Here is a 19,935-nt window from a genome sequence, read left to right on the forward strand (position 1 = left end):
GACTTGGCACAGTTACTAAAGATGGTGGAACAGTCAAAAAAATTTTCAGTATTGTTAATAATAGCTCACAATGACTCACTTGTCTCCACAGTTTTATAAAAGTTTAAGAAAACATGCGAGTTTAACGTGACATGAAAATTCAGAGTAAAAAAGAAATAAAAGAATATTCATATACTAGTATGTTGCCAGCATAACCACATTTGTTCTTGAAATATCTCTAAATTCCACATGCGCAAAACAATTGTTCATTTGATTATGGATATGGCAAAGGAACATACTCTAAGTGAGCTTCATCTAACTGTGTCAAATGTGTTTAACTTAATTTGCAAACAATAATTAAAAAGTTATCAGTTGAACAGACTGAAAATGGAAGCTAGATGTCAAATAGTTGACTGAGTCCTGTGTTTGATATGTGGAATTTGCATGTTTTCCCGCATGTTTTCCCTGTGTCCTGACTAAACCTAGCTCAACATCTTGGCCCCCAAGCATTGGGGGTGGCCAGATGTATCAAATGCTGAAGGCGGATTTAGTAGGCTAATGACAGGCTATATGGGTCTTGCCTCTGTGTGTCAGAGTTCATGAACTGGACTGGTACTGACAGGAGCTATAGGCCTAGAAAAGAGCGTCTCTTTCCTTCCCATGAAAAAGCCTCAGGAGTCACTGACCCATTTATTTATTTATTTATTTTAGATGCCCTGGACTATTTAACTTATTCATGGGCTAGATGTCACCACTATTTTGAGATCACATTGTTTTTATCACATTTGAATGGAAATACACCACTTCAATAAATCAAACATTTTGCAGAGGTGCATCTTCTCTATATAAGGAGAGGGTAATGTTCCTCTTCCAGTGCGTAGTGCGTGCTGTGGAGCAGTACGTGCTGACGCATGACGCACAGCTTTTCTCGCCCCGTCTGCCTCTCGGAGCCGTCACACATTCTTTGGCTTTCAAGGTCTCTGGACACACCTAGGCCAATAACCATGGTAAGTAATTCCTTTTAAACATATAGAAAGAGCTAACCATTATAATTTAGTTTAGTAAGTTTCTAATTCCAGGTTTAGTATCGGAGAGGACGCGACTAATATTGTATTTTGGATGATCCAGTCCTGTAACGGTTTGCTAGCGGAAGTGGAAGTTTACTACTTACGCTAGCTTTAGCCTGCGAAATAATTAGTTATTTGTGAAATTCATCGATTCAACGATTGTATATATATATATTACATATACATTGTTTTCTATTTAATCAATATTATTGGTTGCAATATACATTCTGCGTCATAATGTGAATACCATATTATGTAAGCGTGGCTTCACCATTGCTCATTTCGTTTTATCCAATCTGTTTTGAACAGTCTGACTTCTCTGAAGATCAACTCAGTGGTGAGTTCAACATTTTTATTAGAGACTTGGTTCTTTCAGCATGCTTCCCTCTTGATTTATCTCTCTTCCACCGCTCTGTGCCGCGCTTGTCACTGAGGCGAAGCCCAATGCTAAGGCTAGTTATTTGGGGTTTCTCCACTGTGTTACCTTTCCCACCTTTTTGCAAATGCTTGTTCTTTTCAGATTGAATTAAAGCGGATCAGATTCATGGTAAGTCAGAAGAGGTGATACATTGACGGTGATCCTGGTTTGGGTGTGATCAGCATGTTAGCTGTTAGTTTGTTGGATATAAAATCTACAGTAATTAACATTTTTCCACGTGGTGATAATCTAATCATTGTTGGCTGTATCCTGCATTGTGTTGTGTGTCGTCAGTCAGACGTTGGATCTTAGGTTCTAGTCCGTGGATTTGTTTAACTGCGAATGCTGCTGCCTGTCTGTTTGCCATAAACTGTTATCTCTGGAGCACTTCAAGTGAAGTCTGTGTCCATTTTTGGTTCTGGATACAGCTGTTATTGGTTTTTGTCAAAGGGCTGCTTTGTTTAATCACCACTGACATAATAGGCTAAAGCTACTCTCGCTCTCCTCCTACTTGCCTCCACTCCTCCAATACCAAATATGGTGCTGGGAATAGTACTTACAAGCCACTAGGGAAGTTGTGCATTCCTGAGAACAGGAAAAGTCCACAACAGTGTTTTCTGGTGTCAGTCGCCAAAGAGAAGAGCCCCAATCTGCCTATAGTACAACTGTGGTCAGATTTCTCTGTTGTGCTACTTTCCAAAGAAAAAATTTTGATTAAAATTAATGAGTTCATAATACCTCTGTTGCTCTACACATCATTGTTGTATCATTAATATAGTGTGTATTCAAAATGAACTGGATTTGGAGTGTTTATTGTTTATCTTGGAAATCACTTCAGGGGTTGTTGGCAATAGCTTCAACAGTTTAATCTGATGATCTGCTAATTGTCATGTAATACAACAAAAATGTCACAGATCTTGGTTTATAATTTATTTTTGTTGGGTTCACACAACACTTTTACCTCAGTCCTTCCTGCTTGTACCTGTGTTTCCTATCTTTATAAATAAGTTGATGACGTTATGTCTTGGTGGTTTATAATCTACCAAATATGCAAGGTTGTTTATTTATATTTTGATCTATTTCACAGAGTACAAGGAGTCGTTCCTGCTATTTGACAGGACTGGAGATGGAAAGATCAGCTATAGCCAGTGTGGAGATGTCATGCGCGCCCTGGGGCAGAACCCTGTCAACGCGGAGGTGGCCAAAGTCCTGGGCAACCCCAAGGCCGAGGGTAAGAGAACAATGCAAAGCCATTTCCATCACAGTCTTGTGCCTCTGTGTTTTAAATAAGCAATGTGGTGCTGATTAATTGTCCTGCTACTCTACAGAGATGAACACCAAAATGTTGGACTTTGAGCAATTTTTGCCTATGTTCCTCGCCATCGCCAAGAACAAAGATCAAGGTTGCATGGAAGATTATGTTGAGGGATTGCGTGTCTTTGACAAGGAAGGCAACGGAACAGTAATGGGGGCTGAGCTCCGCCATGTTCTCACCACACTAGGCAATTTAAATACAAACAAATGCCTTTTTGATGCAAGCTTTTATCTAATTTGCATTCTACGTCACAGGTGAGAAAATGACAGAGGAGGAGGTGGAGCTTCTCTTGGCAGGACATGAAGATGCAAATGGCTGCATCAATTATGAAGGTAGGAAACACTTTGTGGGGGATATAGGTGACATTATAATTGGATCAGTGTCATGTCACATTCCTTTTATATACATACTCTTCTCAATGTGACATTGAGAAGAGTATGTTTGGAATTGTATTGGATCTTTCCTGCTGTTTAAAGGACATATTATCCATTGTTTGTATGGTTTAATATGGCAGAAACCTCAAACCTCAGTTTTGCACAAATGTCCTTTTTAAAACATTACATTTTCAAGCTTTCAGTGTTTTTGAAAATTGACATCTATGATGAACAACTAGTAATATGCTAGTCTTGATTGCCCCTATTAAGTGTTTTGTGTAAACATCAAATTCTGAAAATGTGTGAACTGTTTTTCCTTTGCAGCATTTGTCCGTCACATCTTGTCAGGCTGAGGCCGGTACGGGCATTGGGTATATCATGAGTTAGTACTGCCAGGCTTTCCTGCTTTCTCATTGCTACACACACTACATATGCCACTCATTAACCCATGTTAACATCTGCCACTAAACAAGAACCATATCTGGAGTGGAAAAGGGAAAGCCTGGTGGTCTGTGTCTCCTGTAGAAGTGAGGCTGTCTCCACATGTAGCCTCCCGCTCCTTTGTTTCCTGCAGCCCTCTGTCCTGGCCTCTGGCTGCATGGCCCTCTGCATGTGTCTGGGACCCCCTTCATTTAAAAGGGTTTGGTGGACACAAGACATGAGATGAGACTAATCTGGTGTCCAGTAGTGGGTATTGTGTCAAAGGCAGCCCCTCTGGCCTGTTTGCATGTTGGTATTTTTAAGCTGTATTTTGGCTCTTGGTGCAGAGGTGATCAGACAGTGAACATGTGACAAAAGTCGCCAGCTTTGGGAGAGGTACCAGACTTTCTACTAACCAGAGAAGTGCAGTAAATTACTCTGATGCTGATTTTCTCTCTATACTGATGGGAGCTGAAAATGTAGTTGGCTGCTCTCTGGACTGTAGCCTCCCCTTGGTCTCTCCCTCTTTTCTTTGCTTTGTACATGGAGTTAAGCATACAGCGAGGATGGCTTCTCTAACCAGCTTTACCTGGATCATAGACATGGCCAAATGCTTTGGCTGAACCTGTTAGATGATTTCTACACCTGTTTCAATTAGTAACCTCTCCAACCTCACCGTACTGTCTCTTTATGAGAAGCCTTTAGGTTTTGTTTTAATTTGTGTCTTCTCTCTGCTCTTTCCAGAACTGGTCAGGACGGTCATGAGCGGCTGAAGATGACAAGTCTTACATTTTAGTACTTCTTTGCATTTACCCTTTTTAAGTCACATCATAAACCCTTTATACATTTCCAAATATTCATACTTTCACTTAATTTAAGTGCCTTGACATTCCCTAGGTCACAAACTGACCTCACAAAACATGTCTTTATCCTGTGTGCTTGTTTTGTTTCAGTAACGGGGGCAACACTTTCTACTCGTACAATTTTAATAACATGCTGTAGTTAGAACTACCTTTTGTGTCTTTAGATAATAGGTCTATGTACAGTAGTAGTTACCTGCCGTTTCACAGGCAAACTGGTACAAAAAATTATATTATTGTAGGTTTATACTGTTAAAGCCATACAATCATGATGCATTTCAAAGAAAGCTCCAATTTTAATTCACCCAAATATTTTTCTGCATTTAAATAAATGTGTCTTGAAAACCAACTGTTGAACTGTTTAACTTATTTTTGTCATACTGCAAAACACCACAAGAGTACGCCATTTGCCTGTAGATTCTGCTGGGAGACTGACTGCGCATTGCAATAATATTTGCCAATCGGAGTCAAGACTATTTTTAACTCAAAATCTGTTTAACTGCATGAACAGTTAGGATGTTCTCTTATGCGGTATTGTACGTTACAAGCCTAGGGTCAATTTTTTAATTGAAATGTTTTGAATTTGGTGACCAGGCTGTAAACTGATTAAAAAAAGAGGATTTGGTGACAAAGCCCGGTGATACGAACAGTTGGAGGCTGCGTGATGGCTTCCTGACCTTTTCTTCATTTTTCTATCAACAGCCTCAACTATTTCCCCTCATTAAGGCGGCGCAGCTATTGGAGTACGGGCTTATGTGTGCTAAGGTTCAGGGGGTGTCATAGTCCAGTGCTGAATAGCTTGTCCACTAATTACTTGGTGTGTGTATGTGTGTGGTCGATGGAAGTCAAGGCTATTGATTATTTTAATCCTCCTATTTGTGAGTCTGTGATCCTCGTGGCTCTGCATTCGACAGGGGAATCACTAATGGGCCTCAGCGCAGCCTGTCTCAGACCTCTCTCCGTCCAATTAACTTTCAACTGAAATCTGCCATAGAGAGAGCAGAGGAGGGGGAGAGGGATAGAGAGGGAAAAAGAACAGAGGATAAGAAGGGAGGGCAGGGATCTGAGGGCTGGGCCCGACAAGCGCTATAGCATCCTCCTTGGCCAGAAGCAACACATACACAAATACTGTACATCCAGAGTCAAGATGAACTCAATTACTGTACATGTTGTGACCCAGTACGACTTAGTCAGTTATGTTTTTAGCATAATCAAAGGTGAGGGCACACTTTGGCTCTCGTGTCCTTTAGTTTTCAAAAAACATGAAGTAATTTTATTGCCTGAACCATATTCTTGTTCCTTTTTTGAGGAAGGTGTTTACGGCTATAGACGTTTTTTTTTTACTTAAGTAAAAGTACAGATACCGAAGCAAAAAAACTTAAAACTTTTACTTTTAGTAAAAGTGTTAAATTACACTTAAAAAATGTACTTGAGTAAAAAGTGATATGTGTTTTGCACAAATTTTGAGATCTAAAAGCTTCAATTGTAGTGTAAGATTTGTGCTGAATTTTGTTCAGCAGAAACAATTGAATCATTAATAAAAATACTTCTACTTTTTAGCCCATTTCAAAAATGCAGTGAAGTAGAAAGTATAGAAACCTTCTAGTGTAGTGAAGCAAAAAGTATTCACTTTGGGTGTCTATATTTAAAATACAATTTAAACATTTTGCTTTATATTTTAACTCTGTTACATTCCAACACTGTCTATAGAGTACACAAAACCCTCACCAAACACTGAACATATGTGTGTTTGTCAAATGTTAAATGAAATATATATTATTTGCCCCCTGCAAATTATGAGAATTAGATCAATGCACTGGTTTTAATGTTTATCTCTGACACCATGTTAGACATATTGGAAATCCATGTCTGAGCAGCCAGAGTCTGTGCTCAGCTACTGTTGCTTCGATCCCACATCAGACCACAAGGCTGGGCCATATATCCAATCTCCAGTCACATTCACTGGTCACTTCAAATAAAAGTGAACAGGATTATGTGTGTCCAAGTCTCCCCAGGTTCATACATGCCTTTATTTAGTGTGACTGTTGACAGAAAGCCATGTCCAAACACATACAAGACTGGGTATATGATTTTTAATACCAATATTATCTGTTCAATCTATGTAACATCTAAGATAGTCCATCTTAAGATAAACTGTGTACACATATAATGTTACATGTAAAAAATAAACATGACATATGTCATTGTAAAATCCATTAAATCCATCTATGAGGTATACAACATTTTGAACTAAAAGACAGGCGGGCAGCCACACCCACACACTCATTATTTTGTAATTGAATACAAACACACAATCAAAAATGCACTTTGAAATACTGTACATTTGCAATGAAACAAGTGCCATTCATAAAACAGGAACAAAAAGAAATCCTTTATCCCAGTGACATGTAAATTATGAAGGGTCACAATACTGTCTGCATTTAGTATTATCCAACGTATCTAGCATCTTTGCATAATAATTCGGCATTTATTTAGATATGAAAAAAGCATGGCGAGACAGTAGTGTATGGGTCAAAGATTACAATACACATAGGTATGCCTTGGCTTCACCAGCTTGATTAATGGCACTCTTGACACCATTATTGCATTAAAACACAATTAGAATGATGTTCTCAATATATTCTGATACAATGGCATTTAATGGGAGACACATTGATTCTTTTTAAGATATTTCCGAGCCACAACGTGCAGTCATTTTTTGCACCTTGCACTGTACAGATTCATACATTTTTGATATAGACCGGAGGTGCAAATCAAAGCAGTTTGGCTCAGTATGATTAGTAGTCCTTGTGATGTCTGCTTACGTGTGCATGCATTGGTTTTGTATTTGGAGACCCGCAGACAAACCACAGTGGGACAGTGGTCAGTCAGGGTAGATGAGGAAGCCAGAGAAGGTGCTGTACTTGTTGGTGTTGCCTCCGTGCACTTTGCCCCCGTCCAGTTGGACACACACCTCGTCACCCACGTCCAGATGCAGGATCACGCTGTTGGATGCGTAGTCGTAATTCTGATCGGCGTCCTGAGCGATGGCACTGGCTCTAACCTGGGAGCGCAGAGACCAAGTGAGAGGAGAGGTGCATTCACAATTAGATCAAGCACTTGCAAATGTAAGACACACTTACAACACAAGCATTGATTATAATACAATGCGTGTTGCCTTCTCTAAATCATTTTACATTTGCAGTCCATAGCTTTAACAGGAACAATGTTTGATTCAGTTGATCATTAGTCACTTTATGTATGTGTGTTTGCAATGTGTCAAATCAAACACAACTTAAACTCAAAATTCTATAGCCGCATATTTTTAAATGGAAGAAACATTAATTTCTACTGAGACAAGTTGAACAGCAAGTCTGCCACTTACATCACATAAACCAAAATGCTCTCACTATTAGTCTTGAATATGATTTACTTTTTTAGACAGAGAACACTACATATGCATAGAAGTACAAGGAAAACTATACAGTTCAAAGAGAAACACACTTTCCAGTAGAAACAAATTGCAGTAGTCAAATTGTTAAGAGTTTAATACTTAGCAACTGCGGTCCAAATTGAACATCTGACATAATGAACTTTCTCAGACTTAACTCTGTAAATTACCATATATTTTAATGGCTTGTTGCTATTGTAAGTTTTTAAAAGAACCGCTTATTCCACACCCACCACTGACTTAATACGTTCTTTATGTGTTTAAAATGAGATGCTCATAAGAATGACATCAGCTCCTCTGGGCCCACCTCCGTCGTCCATATGTAGATGGATGAGTGTGTGACCCTTGGCCCCAGAGGTGGACTAAGAACAGGGCCACTCCAGCAGCTATTGATCTGCTATGGACAGGCTCAGTGTGGAGCAGCACAGATGGGAATATGATTAGGATGTGCAGATAAGCTCAGTCATAAGGGACAACAGGTTTATCTACGAGGAGAGCTGCTCAGACCAGAGGAGCAGCATTACTCTCCTCCACCAGCTATTGACCTGTTGCGTATGATCCTTGGCCGAACTCAATATGCATGATATTGAGTGGCCAGGCCTAAGCCAGACACCTCCATTTGCATGCGGTGGGTGAGCTCTGCCTTATTGACCCGGGAGCAGTGGATCTTTACTTGTTTGTTAACACATTTAATTGGGTTTACTCATTGTCGACATTTAAACACACATGCTTGCACTCAGGTACAGCTGTAAAGAAAATTCGTAGAGCAAATATTGTGAAAAGATGGTAATAAATGTAATATATGCACAATCACAGTGCTTAAAATTCTTTTCCCTAGCATCTACGCCTCTTACATCACGTAAAGCAAAATGTTTGCATCATTAGGCTTGAATATGTTTACTTTAGTCCATTGTTTGTTTCTTTTCAGTTATTAGGAAATCTTAGGTTACATTTTTAGACTGAGAATATTACATACATGGGATCAGTACAATTAAATACTAGTATAAAATTAATTCCATTCAGTAACAGAAAACAATGCTGCAATGTTGACTATGAAATGTAATACAATTCGGCATAGGGTAAAACTATACTACAGTTCGGCATAGCCCATGGCAATGGCTGTATTAAACTGTAACTGTAATATTTACACCTTGTCCATTTACAGTATATGGATCATTTGGAACCTTCTTACAAAATAGTCAGAAATGAATTAACTAAATCAGCACCAAATTTCATGCTTATGTCACCACCTTAACACATTAGAGCTAATCCGAGGCCTAACACCTCTACATTTTCTTAACCAATCTTTAAAATACAACTTCTCCCCAGCGTGCCTCTCCACTATCCTCTGGAGTTGCACGTATCAATAATCCTGGAGTAGCTGTTGCTATTATCCGACACATGTCAACCGTCAGTGGCCTTGTGTCTGTCTCACTGTCCATCTGTGCTTGGAGCACTCAATCTTTGTCACCATCCAGACAGGCCCCGTGCTCCGCCATGACAGCCCCCGAATATGATCTGCAACTCAACTACCATCATGTCACCCCATCACAGCGGCCTTTCTCCCCACGAGCCCGCATCCATTTGAAAACTGTCAGTCGACCACAACCAGGCCTGAATTAGTGTAATAAAAAATATCCTCCTCTCCCCACACGTGCACAGATCAATTTTGCCCCCCCTTTCAGTTGTGAACAGTATGTATTCTTAATGTGTCATGAATCCTACATTAGGTCTCCTGCATCTTAGTGGAGACAGCCAATAGTTGATGCAAGCAATAATCAAAACTGTATTTATAATGGTTTCATTTAGTGTAAAAATAATAAAAATAAAATGCTAATGCTTTTTTTTTGTGCTAAAAAAGGAAAGTAAAGAAGAAAAGAAAAGTACATAAAAATACTGTGTCAAACCCATGGACTTAATCTGAAATTTCTGGATCAGTGCATTTTCTAAGATTAAAATTACACAAACTGAATTGAACTGAATGTGCAACAATTTTATTGCAAATCAATCAACACTGTTTCAGTAACTAGTTGACACATCCAACATTATATATACAATGTATATTATATTTTCATGACTCACATATTTGTTGAAAGCCAAATGTTTAGACTGTGTTTGCTGTCTATAAATGCTTAATATTGTGAGACCCCCTTAAGACCTGTCTCTCAAATATCTTCTGTCATCTCTAAAGGTTATATTGTTGTTCTGCTTGACATGTGTCGTGACAGCCAATATCACATTTGCATCTTTGGCTGCTTCTGACAGTGATGCTGTTATTGTGACTGTGTATTGACACTGGGCATATGTCATCCTGCTCATTATTTTGACCAAACAGTGTAACAGCATAGAGCTCCTCTCCGTCTGGGGTATTCAACTCTCACTCCTCATATTTTTAACGGGAGAATATTTATCAGAACAACATTTTTCCTATTGTGAGAAACTGCTTTGCGATGTATAGCAGATAGAATAATTCTCCCATCTATGAATGCAGATGGCAGACAGACAGGGATAAGGGCTCCATGGTTGGATTAGGAGGAGAAGGCGATGGATACGACAGGAGGACGCAGGCTGATCCGAGCGAACTGGCAGCACACTGCACTGATCCTGAGCCTGGCAGAGCTGTGAGGCGTGAGGCAGGGGCCCCAGGGGCTCGCCTGTGGCTGTCTATGTCTCCGCCTAGCCCTTTCATTATAGGCCTCCACTAAACGCTCCTGGGAGCTGAGGAGGAAAGGGGGGTGCAGTGGGGTGGGGAGCTGTGGCAGTGTCATTTACAACACAACCGTGGCACATAAGACAGACAAGGGGAGACTATAAGAAAAAAACAAAAGCAAGGGCCAGAGGGCTAAGCAAAGAAACAGGAGGGGTGTGGAGGGAGAGACTGATCAAGCGGGGCTATTTTGTGAGAGCGCGGCGGGCGGGGGGTTTATAAAGTCCTGTTTTTATCTGTGCTGCTCTGTTCCACTGGTAATAAAAGTGACAGGATTCATTCACTGTGATATACTGACCTCTTAGAGCGGAGACAATAGAAAAGTAGCTGTTAAACTTACCTAGGGGACCCCGGCACACGGCACGAGGAAGGTTAGAGGAGGAGGATTGAGGAGGGCGATGTTGTGGAAATAGAATATTTATTGAATAGGTTTTCCCTTACCTCGGGGAGCCTGGGGATTACACAGCAACAAGAGAGTGTAGCATTGAGCCATACCTTAGATTGCTATTACCTGCCATTCAGGATTACAGCTCGCTCAACAACAGCCGTTCCCATCCAGTCCCCAAGACCAGATGAGTTAATGAGCCCTGGTTTAACAACAAAACATTTCTGCTCCAACAAATTCACAAATTTACATTTGTCGTAGCTCACAAATTCTATTTGGTTTACATTCTATTAGGCTGCTCTGTCAGTGTCATTATTTTTGACAAGACCTATATGCCTTTTTTGTGGTCTTGAAAGACCATTGGTTCACACTTCCTGTTTTGGTTCTAACTTACCATTGCATTTGAATTAGGCAAAGTGAACGCTGTGGCTCGGTTTTCTACAGCTTCCACACATCAAATCATTTCCCTCATGAGCCTCAGTGGTACCTGTACCACAGTTAGTTTTTATTAGATTCTTCTGCCAAATAACCTGAGGCTAAGGTCCAGACAACAACTTCAAATAAGCCTTAAATTTCTAGATGAATGATTTATAAAATTAAATTCAAATGTTATGAATCTTTGGCTACCAGCATTGGACTAATTACACTCCACCTGTAGCCTATATAAGTCGCAGTACAGAGAAAGTGAATACAGGTAAGGGTCATTACAGCAAGTGATGACATTTTAACAGTTCTGTGTGAAATAACGTGACCTTTAGTGAGCTATTAAAGGAATCTATGACAGGTGAAAAACACAGGCGAGATTAAACGGGAACTCAGCCGGTATCTATTAGTCTACATTGCACTCGGTATTAAGGATATTTAATTCTGACATACAGTTGCACATAATGCATTAGACAAGTACGCCATGCAAAGTAATTAACAAGCGGGGGTGGGGGTGGGGGGGGTTGCTTAAAAAGCCAAGCAAGACGTATTACCTGCCTTCTCCAGCATAAAACACACTAGCATTAGCATAGACGGTCTTAATAACATTTGCTACAAAGGTTGCATATTAAGCAGCTACAACCTATGCGTCCAAGTTAAATCAATATTACATAATTATAGAAAAACAATACAAATTCATCATCATGCTCTCACAACATTAGATGAGTATAAATAACATGTAAGCCTGACTGGACTATGCACTGAAGAGGCAAAACAAATATTTCATTATAGTTTGTAATCATATTCTCTTATATTCTTATATTGCCAATTTAGAGGTAGTTACAGTGTGCTGCTTTGTGGCTGACCGCCTGTCAGGCTGCAGTGACTGGTGAAGGTAGGATTCAAGTGTGAGGCAGTGGGTCCATAATAGAGCGTGGGTTAAGTGAATGTTATGTGTCTTGATGCTATATGAATCCCATGCATGTCCAGCTATGATTAGCACATCCTCCAGAAAAGTGGATACCTTAATTCAAGACGTCACATGACTAAAGAAATCTGCCTTGTATTCACTATTTAAGCTGTTTAATGAAAAGAACTTGTTTAAGTAGAATCTTACAATAATATCCTTCTTTTCTGTGTATCTCTACATCTTAGTAAACATCATACCATGCATTCTATAAACTCTATTAGTACTATGTATTGTATGCCAGGTTTATGAAGTTGTTTTTTTTTTATCTGCAAGCAGAAAATTTATAAATAAAATAAAATAAAATAAATGACACATATTCCTTAGGGCCAGTTAATATTCACCACTGTGATAAAGCCAGTTCATTTTGATGGTGAATTCACAAATAACTGTATGCTATAAACAGTTTATAGACTGTTCTGTCTCATTTTGTCTCTCCCATCGCTGATAGCCTGTCAGTGGAGTGGGTGTCCATTGGTCATCGGGCCTGATCTCATTCTGGCCTTCACAGCAGCCTCCCCAAAGCCTCGTCTACCAGCCCACTGTCTCCACACTTCCATGAAGTCATCTATCTTCCTCTGCTCCACCCTTTGAACCCACTTGTCTTGTCTCTCTGTCTCTCCCACTGTCTGTACTGTTTCAGAGCACACGTCTCGCCATGTTCCTGTCATGTTGACACTTTAGTGTTGTCAGAATACATACACACTAAATAGAAAGACAAGTCTTTATAGTCTTACAATTCATTAACACTTAAGATTCTACATGTCTATGTATTAAAAGAGCCGCCCCACTGGCTTTTATCATTGGACTGTCCATCATAGTCACAATGCAAAGTGCGATATTTAGTGAAATGGCAAATTGCATCTACCGAAATCTAAAAGTATTGTCAGAAGTTTCTGGTCACATCCGACTAATTTGAGGTGGTAAAATATATTTATGCATTAAAGATTACAAAATTCAAAATCAAAACCAAATTGTAGCCACAGTTTTGTTTATAAATGGTGAGGTTGGAAGCCATGAGTGTAGTTGAAAAGTTTGACAGTGTTGCTTCAAATGGCCTTGTATGTTGTGCAAGAGTAATCAAAAAGGAAAGGTGGATTCTCCTCAAGGCTTTGACAAAAACCTCCCAGCTCAGACAAAATATCCAATAAAGCTTTATCACCTACGGCAATGGTAAAACAGGCTGTTTAATTCTGGAGTTAGCAATCCAGCTTGTCAGACATAGTGCCCATTTAGCAGGCCCCAGCCACTCACTGGCCTCAGGCTGTGTACCCGTCTGCCTCAAGGCTTCACCAACTCTGCTACATAATCCCACACTCCACTGGCAATTTATTTACACTCATTTTCATCTATAACACTTGGGTTAGGACTCTCTGGTTAAGTGAGAGCTCGATTTAACCAAACTGTTGAAGTGGAGCACATGACAGGTGTCAGACGAACCTGGGTGAGGTTAAATAATTGAGTTGAGTGAAAAGATAATTAATGGAGAATCAATGAACAAGCAGAAAAAGGGTTAGAGGAGGGAAGCCGCTCAGCAGAGGATCTAATCTAAGATGAGTAAATTATTAAACAGTCTTAGATGGCTTGAATGACAATATGGACATTAAGCCCGCAGCCTCTCACCTCTGTGGCCGTATGCACATACAATAAAACAGCACTGAATGATACATGTTTTTTAAACATTTACTCAAGTATAGATGTGCTATGTTATCTCTTACTCAGTTGTAATAAGCTGTTGTCTGTTATCTGTGGCTGGCTCTATTTGATACAGTGATGTCTGGAGGCTGAGAGGTGAGGATTTGCATTTAGCGTCCTTCATGAATGAATGAATGTGAAAAACAACTTGAAGAATGTTTCCTGAATTTGGAGATCTCTGGTGAAAAGTCTGATTTATCCCACCTTTCCGCTCCCACCCCCATCAGCCACAGTGTCTTTAATTAGTGTCTGGGGAATGAGGGAGTGGATGAGTGGACTGTCAATTTTACATTCATTATTTATTTAGCTGAGGTGTAAACTGACTAGTCCGCGTCCTGACAGACATTTCTGCCGTGCTCTTTTGCTCCTCTGTTTAGGCGATAATCAAGCTCTGTGTATGATACTTACTAATTAGACTGTTCCTTTGGTGGCGGCTGCTGCGTTCTGCCACTTGTCATTTAGCTACATTACATGTGGGAATGCAAATATCTCTGGCCGCTGATTTCAAACTATATACCATGGATTCCTCTTAATGAGGAAGAGGATTTCTCTTTCATTCTTTTCCTGTCATTTTGACACCTGCTAAGTGGAATGTGCTCTGAATTAGAAAGGCTCAATTTTGCTGAGGTGAGTGAGTCAAACATGGGTGGCCACCAGTGAAGAGATGCATTATATGTGTGTGTGCATACATACAAACAGCGCATACATTAGACTGACCTGCCCGTTCTTCTTTAGGTCGGCCCACATGCTAGTGCCATCTCCGCCTCTCATAAGGACATGGTAGGTGAAGAAGTAGATGCCAGGTAGAGGACATGTGAACTTCCCAGTGCTGGGCTCATAATAGTTGCCCACATTCGTGACCACGTCATCAAACTTTAGTATTTCACTCCCTTCATGCTGTCTGCGCAGCCCTGCATAGAAGGCAATTTTAGGAGAGTAGAGGGAAGGGGAATAGCCACCGGGGCCTGGGCCTGGTGGACCTTGTGGTCCAGGTTTGCCTGGCTCTCCAGGAGGTCCACGTGCTCCTGGGGGTCCGGGAATCCCTGGGGGCCCGCGAAGACCAGACCTGATCTTCTTTCCAGAGTAATCCTGTGGCGGTGGGGATACAGCGGTCAGCTCTTGGCCTGGCTGAGCTGTGGTGTCACATACCATTTTGCAGGATTCAAGCATTTCATAATGGCTACCGGCATTTCCAACACTTCCCACTTTGGTCGTGTGGACCAGCAGAGGAATGGCAACCAAAAGTACGAGAACCATGGCCACACCCACTGCAGCTCCAATCACACGTTTCCTACGGCTGAGCCGCGAGGCGGCCAGCGTCAGGAAGTCTTCTTCCCCCTTAGGTGGAATAGTGCCGGCCAGGGTGAAGTCTCTGGGAGAACTGGAACAAGACTATACGGGTGTGAAGAATGAGAGAAAATATAAAATAAAAAAGCCCCAGATGAGCTGACGCTGTGGAGAGTCCCCTGGACCACAGAACCCAGTGGAAATCACAGTAAGATGAATGTTCAACACCTGGATCAAAAAGACAAAAAAGAAAACAGATTTAGTTTAGAGCAGGACATTATTTAAGTAGATAATTTAATTCATGGCTCACCTCTCTCTGAAATCTCACTTCAGTTTCACATAAAGCATGGCCTGAGAGAGGAACTTAAAGGGATGCTGGAAAAGGCTGTCAAAGTCATGTCAATTGTATAAATCAAATGAATGTCACAATTTTTGGACCCAATTGATATTTGTGCCTCTTCAATGAAATCGTTTTCTTCTGAGTTTTCCTATATTCATCGTACTGGCCTTTGGGGGCACCATGATGTTTGTAACACCTGTTAATCAGCAATATTAAAAGTCCTCACTTTTGTCCTGCACAGCCTGTAGTTTGAAAGAGCCCAGTGAATAAATGTACATCTGCAAAACAAAACAAAAGACAAACCGTTCAGCGGCGTTTTCTTGTTTTAGGATTGTTCTACAATATTGTATGCACTAAAACTAAAGTGGATATTAAGGAATTGTAAATAAAGTGAATTAATAAGATCATTTATTAAAATAAAGATTTAGCGAAAGTATTTTGTGTTCTATATGAAAGTGCTTAATTTTCACAATTCTTCTTATTGTTTTTCTTATCAAATACACTGTACTTACCATTAGCTTGTCATTATTCCATGATTAAAGGATGAATTTATCGGTGCTCCAGTCCTGTTCAGTCCCTCTAAAATAATTGAATCACTTTAGAGACCCCGACGCCAAGTGCTGAGTTAGAGCCGACTGTGCGTAAGAGAGTGCCAGGAAAGTGTGGAGAGTTTCTTAATCAGCGCATCAGTGCGTAATCCTTTCTTCTCTCTCCATGGGAAAGAAAAATGTAAATATCACAATTTAGATTTATTAAAACAAGCCCGGTGCGACTCCAAAAGACGATACTCCGGTCAGCTCCTCCGCGTGTGAGCTGCTGTCCGCTGCCTCCCTCTCTGCTTGATGTTGGGCTGTGGGCTGCACCAGTCGACACCTGTTAGATTGATCCCTCCCTCTCAGATCGCACGCATGTCGGGTAAGTGCTTTCACTCGCATTTAAAGTTGGTATATGGTAGTAAATGTTATCATAACTGGTACTAAACGGTTCCTAGCTCAAAGCATAGCCTACATATTGAAAGTAGGCTATAGCCTACCGATCTGGTCTCAGGATAGCTACCATGTTTCTAGCCTCATTGTGTACCCCAGTAGGCTATTTGCTCAAAATATGATTCAAACAGTTTTCTTACTACATTGTATAACATCAGTCTATAAACTTGTGTTTATAGCTTGCGCGCCCCTAGCAATTAGACTAGGTAGGCCTATAGTCTACGCTCTTTCTCAACTTCTCACTTCTGATTGGATAGAAGAAGTTTCAGTTTGGTTGGAAAATCTTACATCTGATGAGGAGCTTATTTCTGTTGCGTTAATTAAAGTAGATCCAAATGAGCACTTAGATGTAGGCCTAAAATCATTTGTATTCCAAGGTTAGTCTAAGAGGCATGTGTAGCCTACATGTAAAAGTATTAAAGAAGCATACCGCAAGTGTATATTTATGTATTTGTGGTGTTTTTTGTTTTGTTTTTTTTGGACGGTGTCATTTCCCCACTGGCCTGGCGCTAACAATGCCGCGGCGCACGGAAGCCTCTCCCCGCTCGTTAGCCGTGTTCACCTGTTACAGGCTTCAGTAATGTTTGATAAAAACTTGCAAAAGCAAGACAGATGTTTTCATCTTGGGCTCTGGATGAAAACGCTGCCGTCAGAGGCCGTGGGTAAAACGCCGCCTGTGTGTGATGGTGAGGGATGGAGAGGAGACACTAAACGTTCCCCAGACCATTCCCGTGCGCGCGCTGGCAGAGTGTGTGACTCGCATCCCACTGCTCTAAAGGCTCATTAGTGAGACACCCTGCTCCACACCGCAGCGCCTGTCTCTCCACAGCGCCCGTGTCAAAGTCAAACTGATCAAGGACCACACGCGTAAATAAGGAGCACATCAAGCTCAATTCATTAGGAATAGGGCTATGATATCCAAACTCGAATAGCAATAGGTCTATGGGAGTTCGGTGCTCATTCGTTAAATTTATTACAATTATTTCCTTTGATGTGAATTTACATGAAAACACAATGATGTGTGTTTTAGGAGTATCCTCTTAATTTGTTGTAGACCTGATGAAAACATATGCAGTTAATACGAATGGACCTAAACTTATATGGAACAATTTATTCAATTATTCATTTTAAACTTCTCCTGCTCTCCCATACGGTTGCCCATGTAGTGTGCTGCTGGTGGTGCATTCTTGGTCATATGGTAACTTTGGCAACTTAAATTGTAGATTGTTATTCTCAACTGATCATTATAATATTTATGCCTAATATCTAAAAGTAATATCTCGTCCATGATGTGTAAGATTCCTGCTCATATCATCTGCCCCCCTGAGGTTTGCTGTGAGGTTTGTATTAGCTGTCTGACAGATATAACGGCCCTTATGTGAGTTTAAAGTTTAATGTCCAGGGCAGGGGGACCAAGGGGAATAGGTCTACATTCAGTATTGATGACAGCCACCCTTTTCATCAGACTGTCCCTCCTCGACCTCCCCTCTCCTCAGCAACACTCACCACTGTCCGGAAATGTAGGGATCATTCGGCTCATCCCTCCAGACATTGGTCAGTTTAACAGCAGTTTTCCAAGGACAACTGGGATTAGCGGGGAAATTGGGGCTGAGACGTAGCTTGTGATGTTCCAGGAGGGGTTATCCTGAGCTGGGCAGGTGGCGATGTGAAGGGTGGGGTTTAAATGCTGTGTCAGTGTAAATTTGAGGTTTATAGATGGTGTGCCTGGAAGGTCCTGACTCAGAGCGGTACACACAATCATTGCCAACATTCAGATGCGGATTGGATTTTTAAAGGCTCTTTAAATATTACTGAGGTGATTAATATTGAAATATGAGGATGTCTTGGTGCCACCACTGCCCTTTCTATTCATTTCTTCACTGATACAATTTGTATGGGTAATCTAAGTTTGCCTTATTGACATTCACCCAATAAGAAGTATTACAATAACTAAGCATCTATGGCAACAGTATTTCCACATTAGACACACAGAAACACGATTATAATTATTCCAGTTCAACTGAAAATGTAAGTTGAAATCATTGTTGCACTATAGTAAGGATTAAAATGAGAGCGACGTGTCTTTAGAACTATGATAATGTTACTGACTGACGTAATTAGGTTTTTGAAAAGGCCTGACATAGTTGACTGAATCTTCCCAAAATATGTAAGGAATTTGTAAACAGTTGGATATAATATTTATTTATGATAATTTATTTATTTTATGTTGTGGCAGTCAACATAGGGCCACAGTATTTTCTTTTTCTTTAGGTTCAGTTCACATCTTAAACCATTTGGCATAGTTTCTGGATTAATTAACCACTAATGACTGTCTTTGTTCATTATTCAATACACAGTTGAGTTCAGACCGAGCTCACAGTCTGTATATATGTGCTGCTGCAGTTCTGCTCACTATCATTACCAGTGCAGAAGCTGAGACTATCACAGTGTTAACCCTGTTTGGAGCTCAGAGGGATGAAGACACATGGGCCCCCAGAGGCTCAGAGCTGCTGCAGGGGCCCATGTTCCCAGGGGCCCCACCACTCATCACTATTCCTACTGACACTGTACTGTCCTTATGCAGCAGGAGCATCACCAGCGTAAATCAATGTAAAGGTCATTAGGGGCAATGAGGGGTGATTTGAGGTGAATCTGGGTTAGGACTTAAAAACACATTAAAAATACAATTCATATTTTGTTAAACATATATTTAATTGAGACACAACACAAGAAGGCATTTGCACTGTTTGTGTCAGTCCTTAATCCAAACAGTACTATAATAACCTTTTGGTGTAGAATTTTCATCTAGGATTTTTCTCTGGTTCCCATGTAAATCCAATAATATAAATAATAATAAAACATGTCCACAGCAGGATGGCAAAATCTATAAAATCAAGTGCTGCTGAGCTTTCTGGAGATGCACTGTCCTAAAACACAATAAAATAGAAATGAATTCTGACAATACTGTACATATTATGACTAACAGCTCCATAGTCACGTTGTCATGTCCCAACCCATGTCCAGTGTTGTGCAGGCTGCCTGGGTTCATGTGGAAAATAGGTGTGCATTGGTAATCTCGGTGTGTTCAGGTGGATATGTCTACATCCCGGTGTTGCGCTGTTTCATTAGGCTCTGATTATCGGACCTGATGCAGAGTGACAGAGCACAGATTGAGTTGCACAGCCACTCTAATTCTCTCTATTAATAACAACCCTCCACACTGCCGTCCCAAACCACATTTATTAATCACAATTTGTCATG

The 19,935-nt window shown here is 40.6% G+C and overlaps 2 protein-coding genes across 5 annotated transcripts; one reads left to right on the plus strand and one right to left on the minus strand.

Moving 5' to 3' along the window:
• Positions 1-859: 859 nt before the first annotated feature.
• zgc:153867 (uncharacterized protein LOC337226 homolog) lies at positions 860-4,782 on the plus strand. Of its 4 annotated transcripts, none has more exons than XM_020930072.2 (7): positions 860-986; positions 1,356-1,383; positions 2,552-2,695; positions 2,793-2,966; positions 3,034-3,111; positions 3,478-3,535; positions 4,318-4,782. In XM_020930072.2, exons 1-6 carry the CDS (start codon positions 891-893, stop codon positions 3,504-3,506), a joined length of 549 nt encoding a protein of 182 aa, XP_020785731.2. In that variant the 5' UTR covers positions 860-890; the 3' UTR covers positions 3,507-3,535; positions 4,318-4,782. The 4 variants fall into 4 exon arrangements, with proteins under 4 accessions (XP_020785731.2, XP_020785732.2, XP_020785730.2 ...); XM_020930073.2 differs by having other exon boundaries at positions 3,478-3,524; XM_020930071.2 differs by having other exon boundaries at positions 3,478-3,511.
• A 2,535-nt stretch (positions 4,783-7,317) lies between these two features.
• On the minus strand, positions 7,318-15,324 carry c1ql4a (complement component 1, q subcomponent-like 4). The gene is made up of 2 exons (XM_020930058.2): positions 14,779-15,324; positions 7,318-7,497 (listed from the first exon to the last, which is right to left on the minus strand). Exons 1-2 carry the CDS (start codon positions 15,316-15,318, stop codon positions 7,318-7,320), a joined length of 720 nt encoding a protein of 239 aa, XP_020785717.1. The 5' UTR covers positions 15,319-15,324.
• Between the last annotated feature and the right edge of the window lie 4,611 nt (positions 15,325-19,935).

Source organism: Boleophthalmus pectinirostris, unplaced genomic scaffold (assembly GCF_026225935.1).
Source record: "Boleophthalmus pectinirostris isolate CB_2022bp ecotype Guang Dong unplaced genomic scaffold, ASM2622593v1 HiC_scaffold_8, whole genome shotgun sequence".
Taxonomy (NCBI): domain Eukaryota; kingdom Metazoa; phylum Chordata; class Actinopteri; order Gobiiformes; family Gobiidae; genus Boleophthalmus; species Boleophthalmus pectinirostris.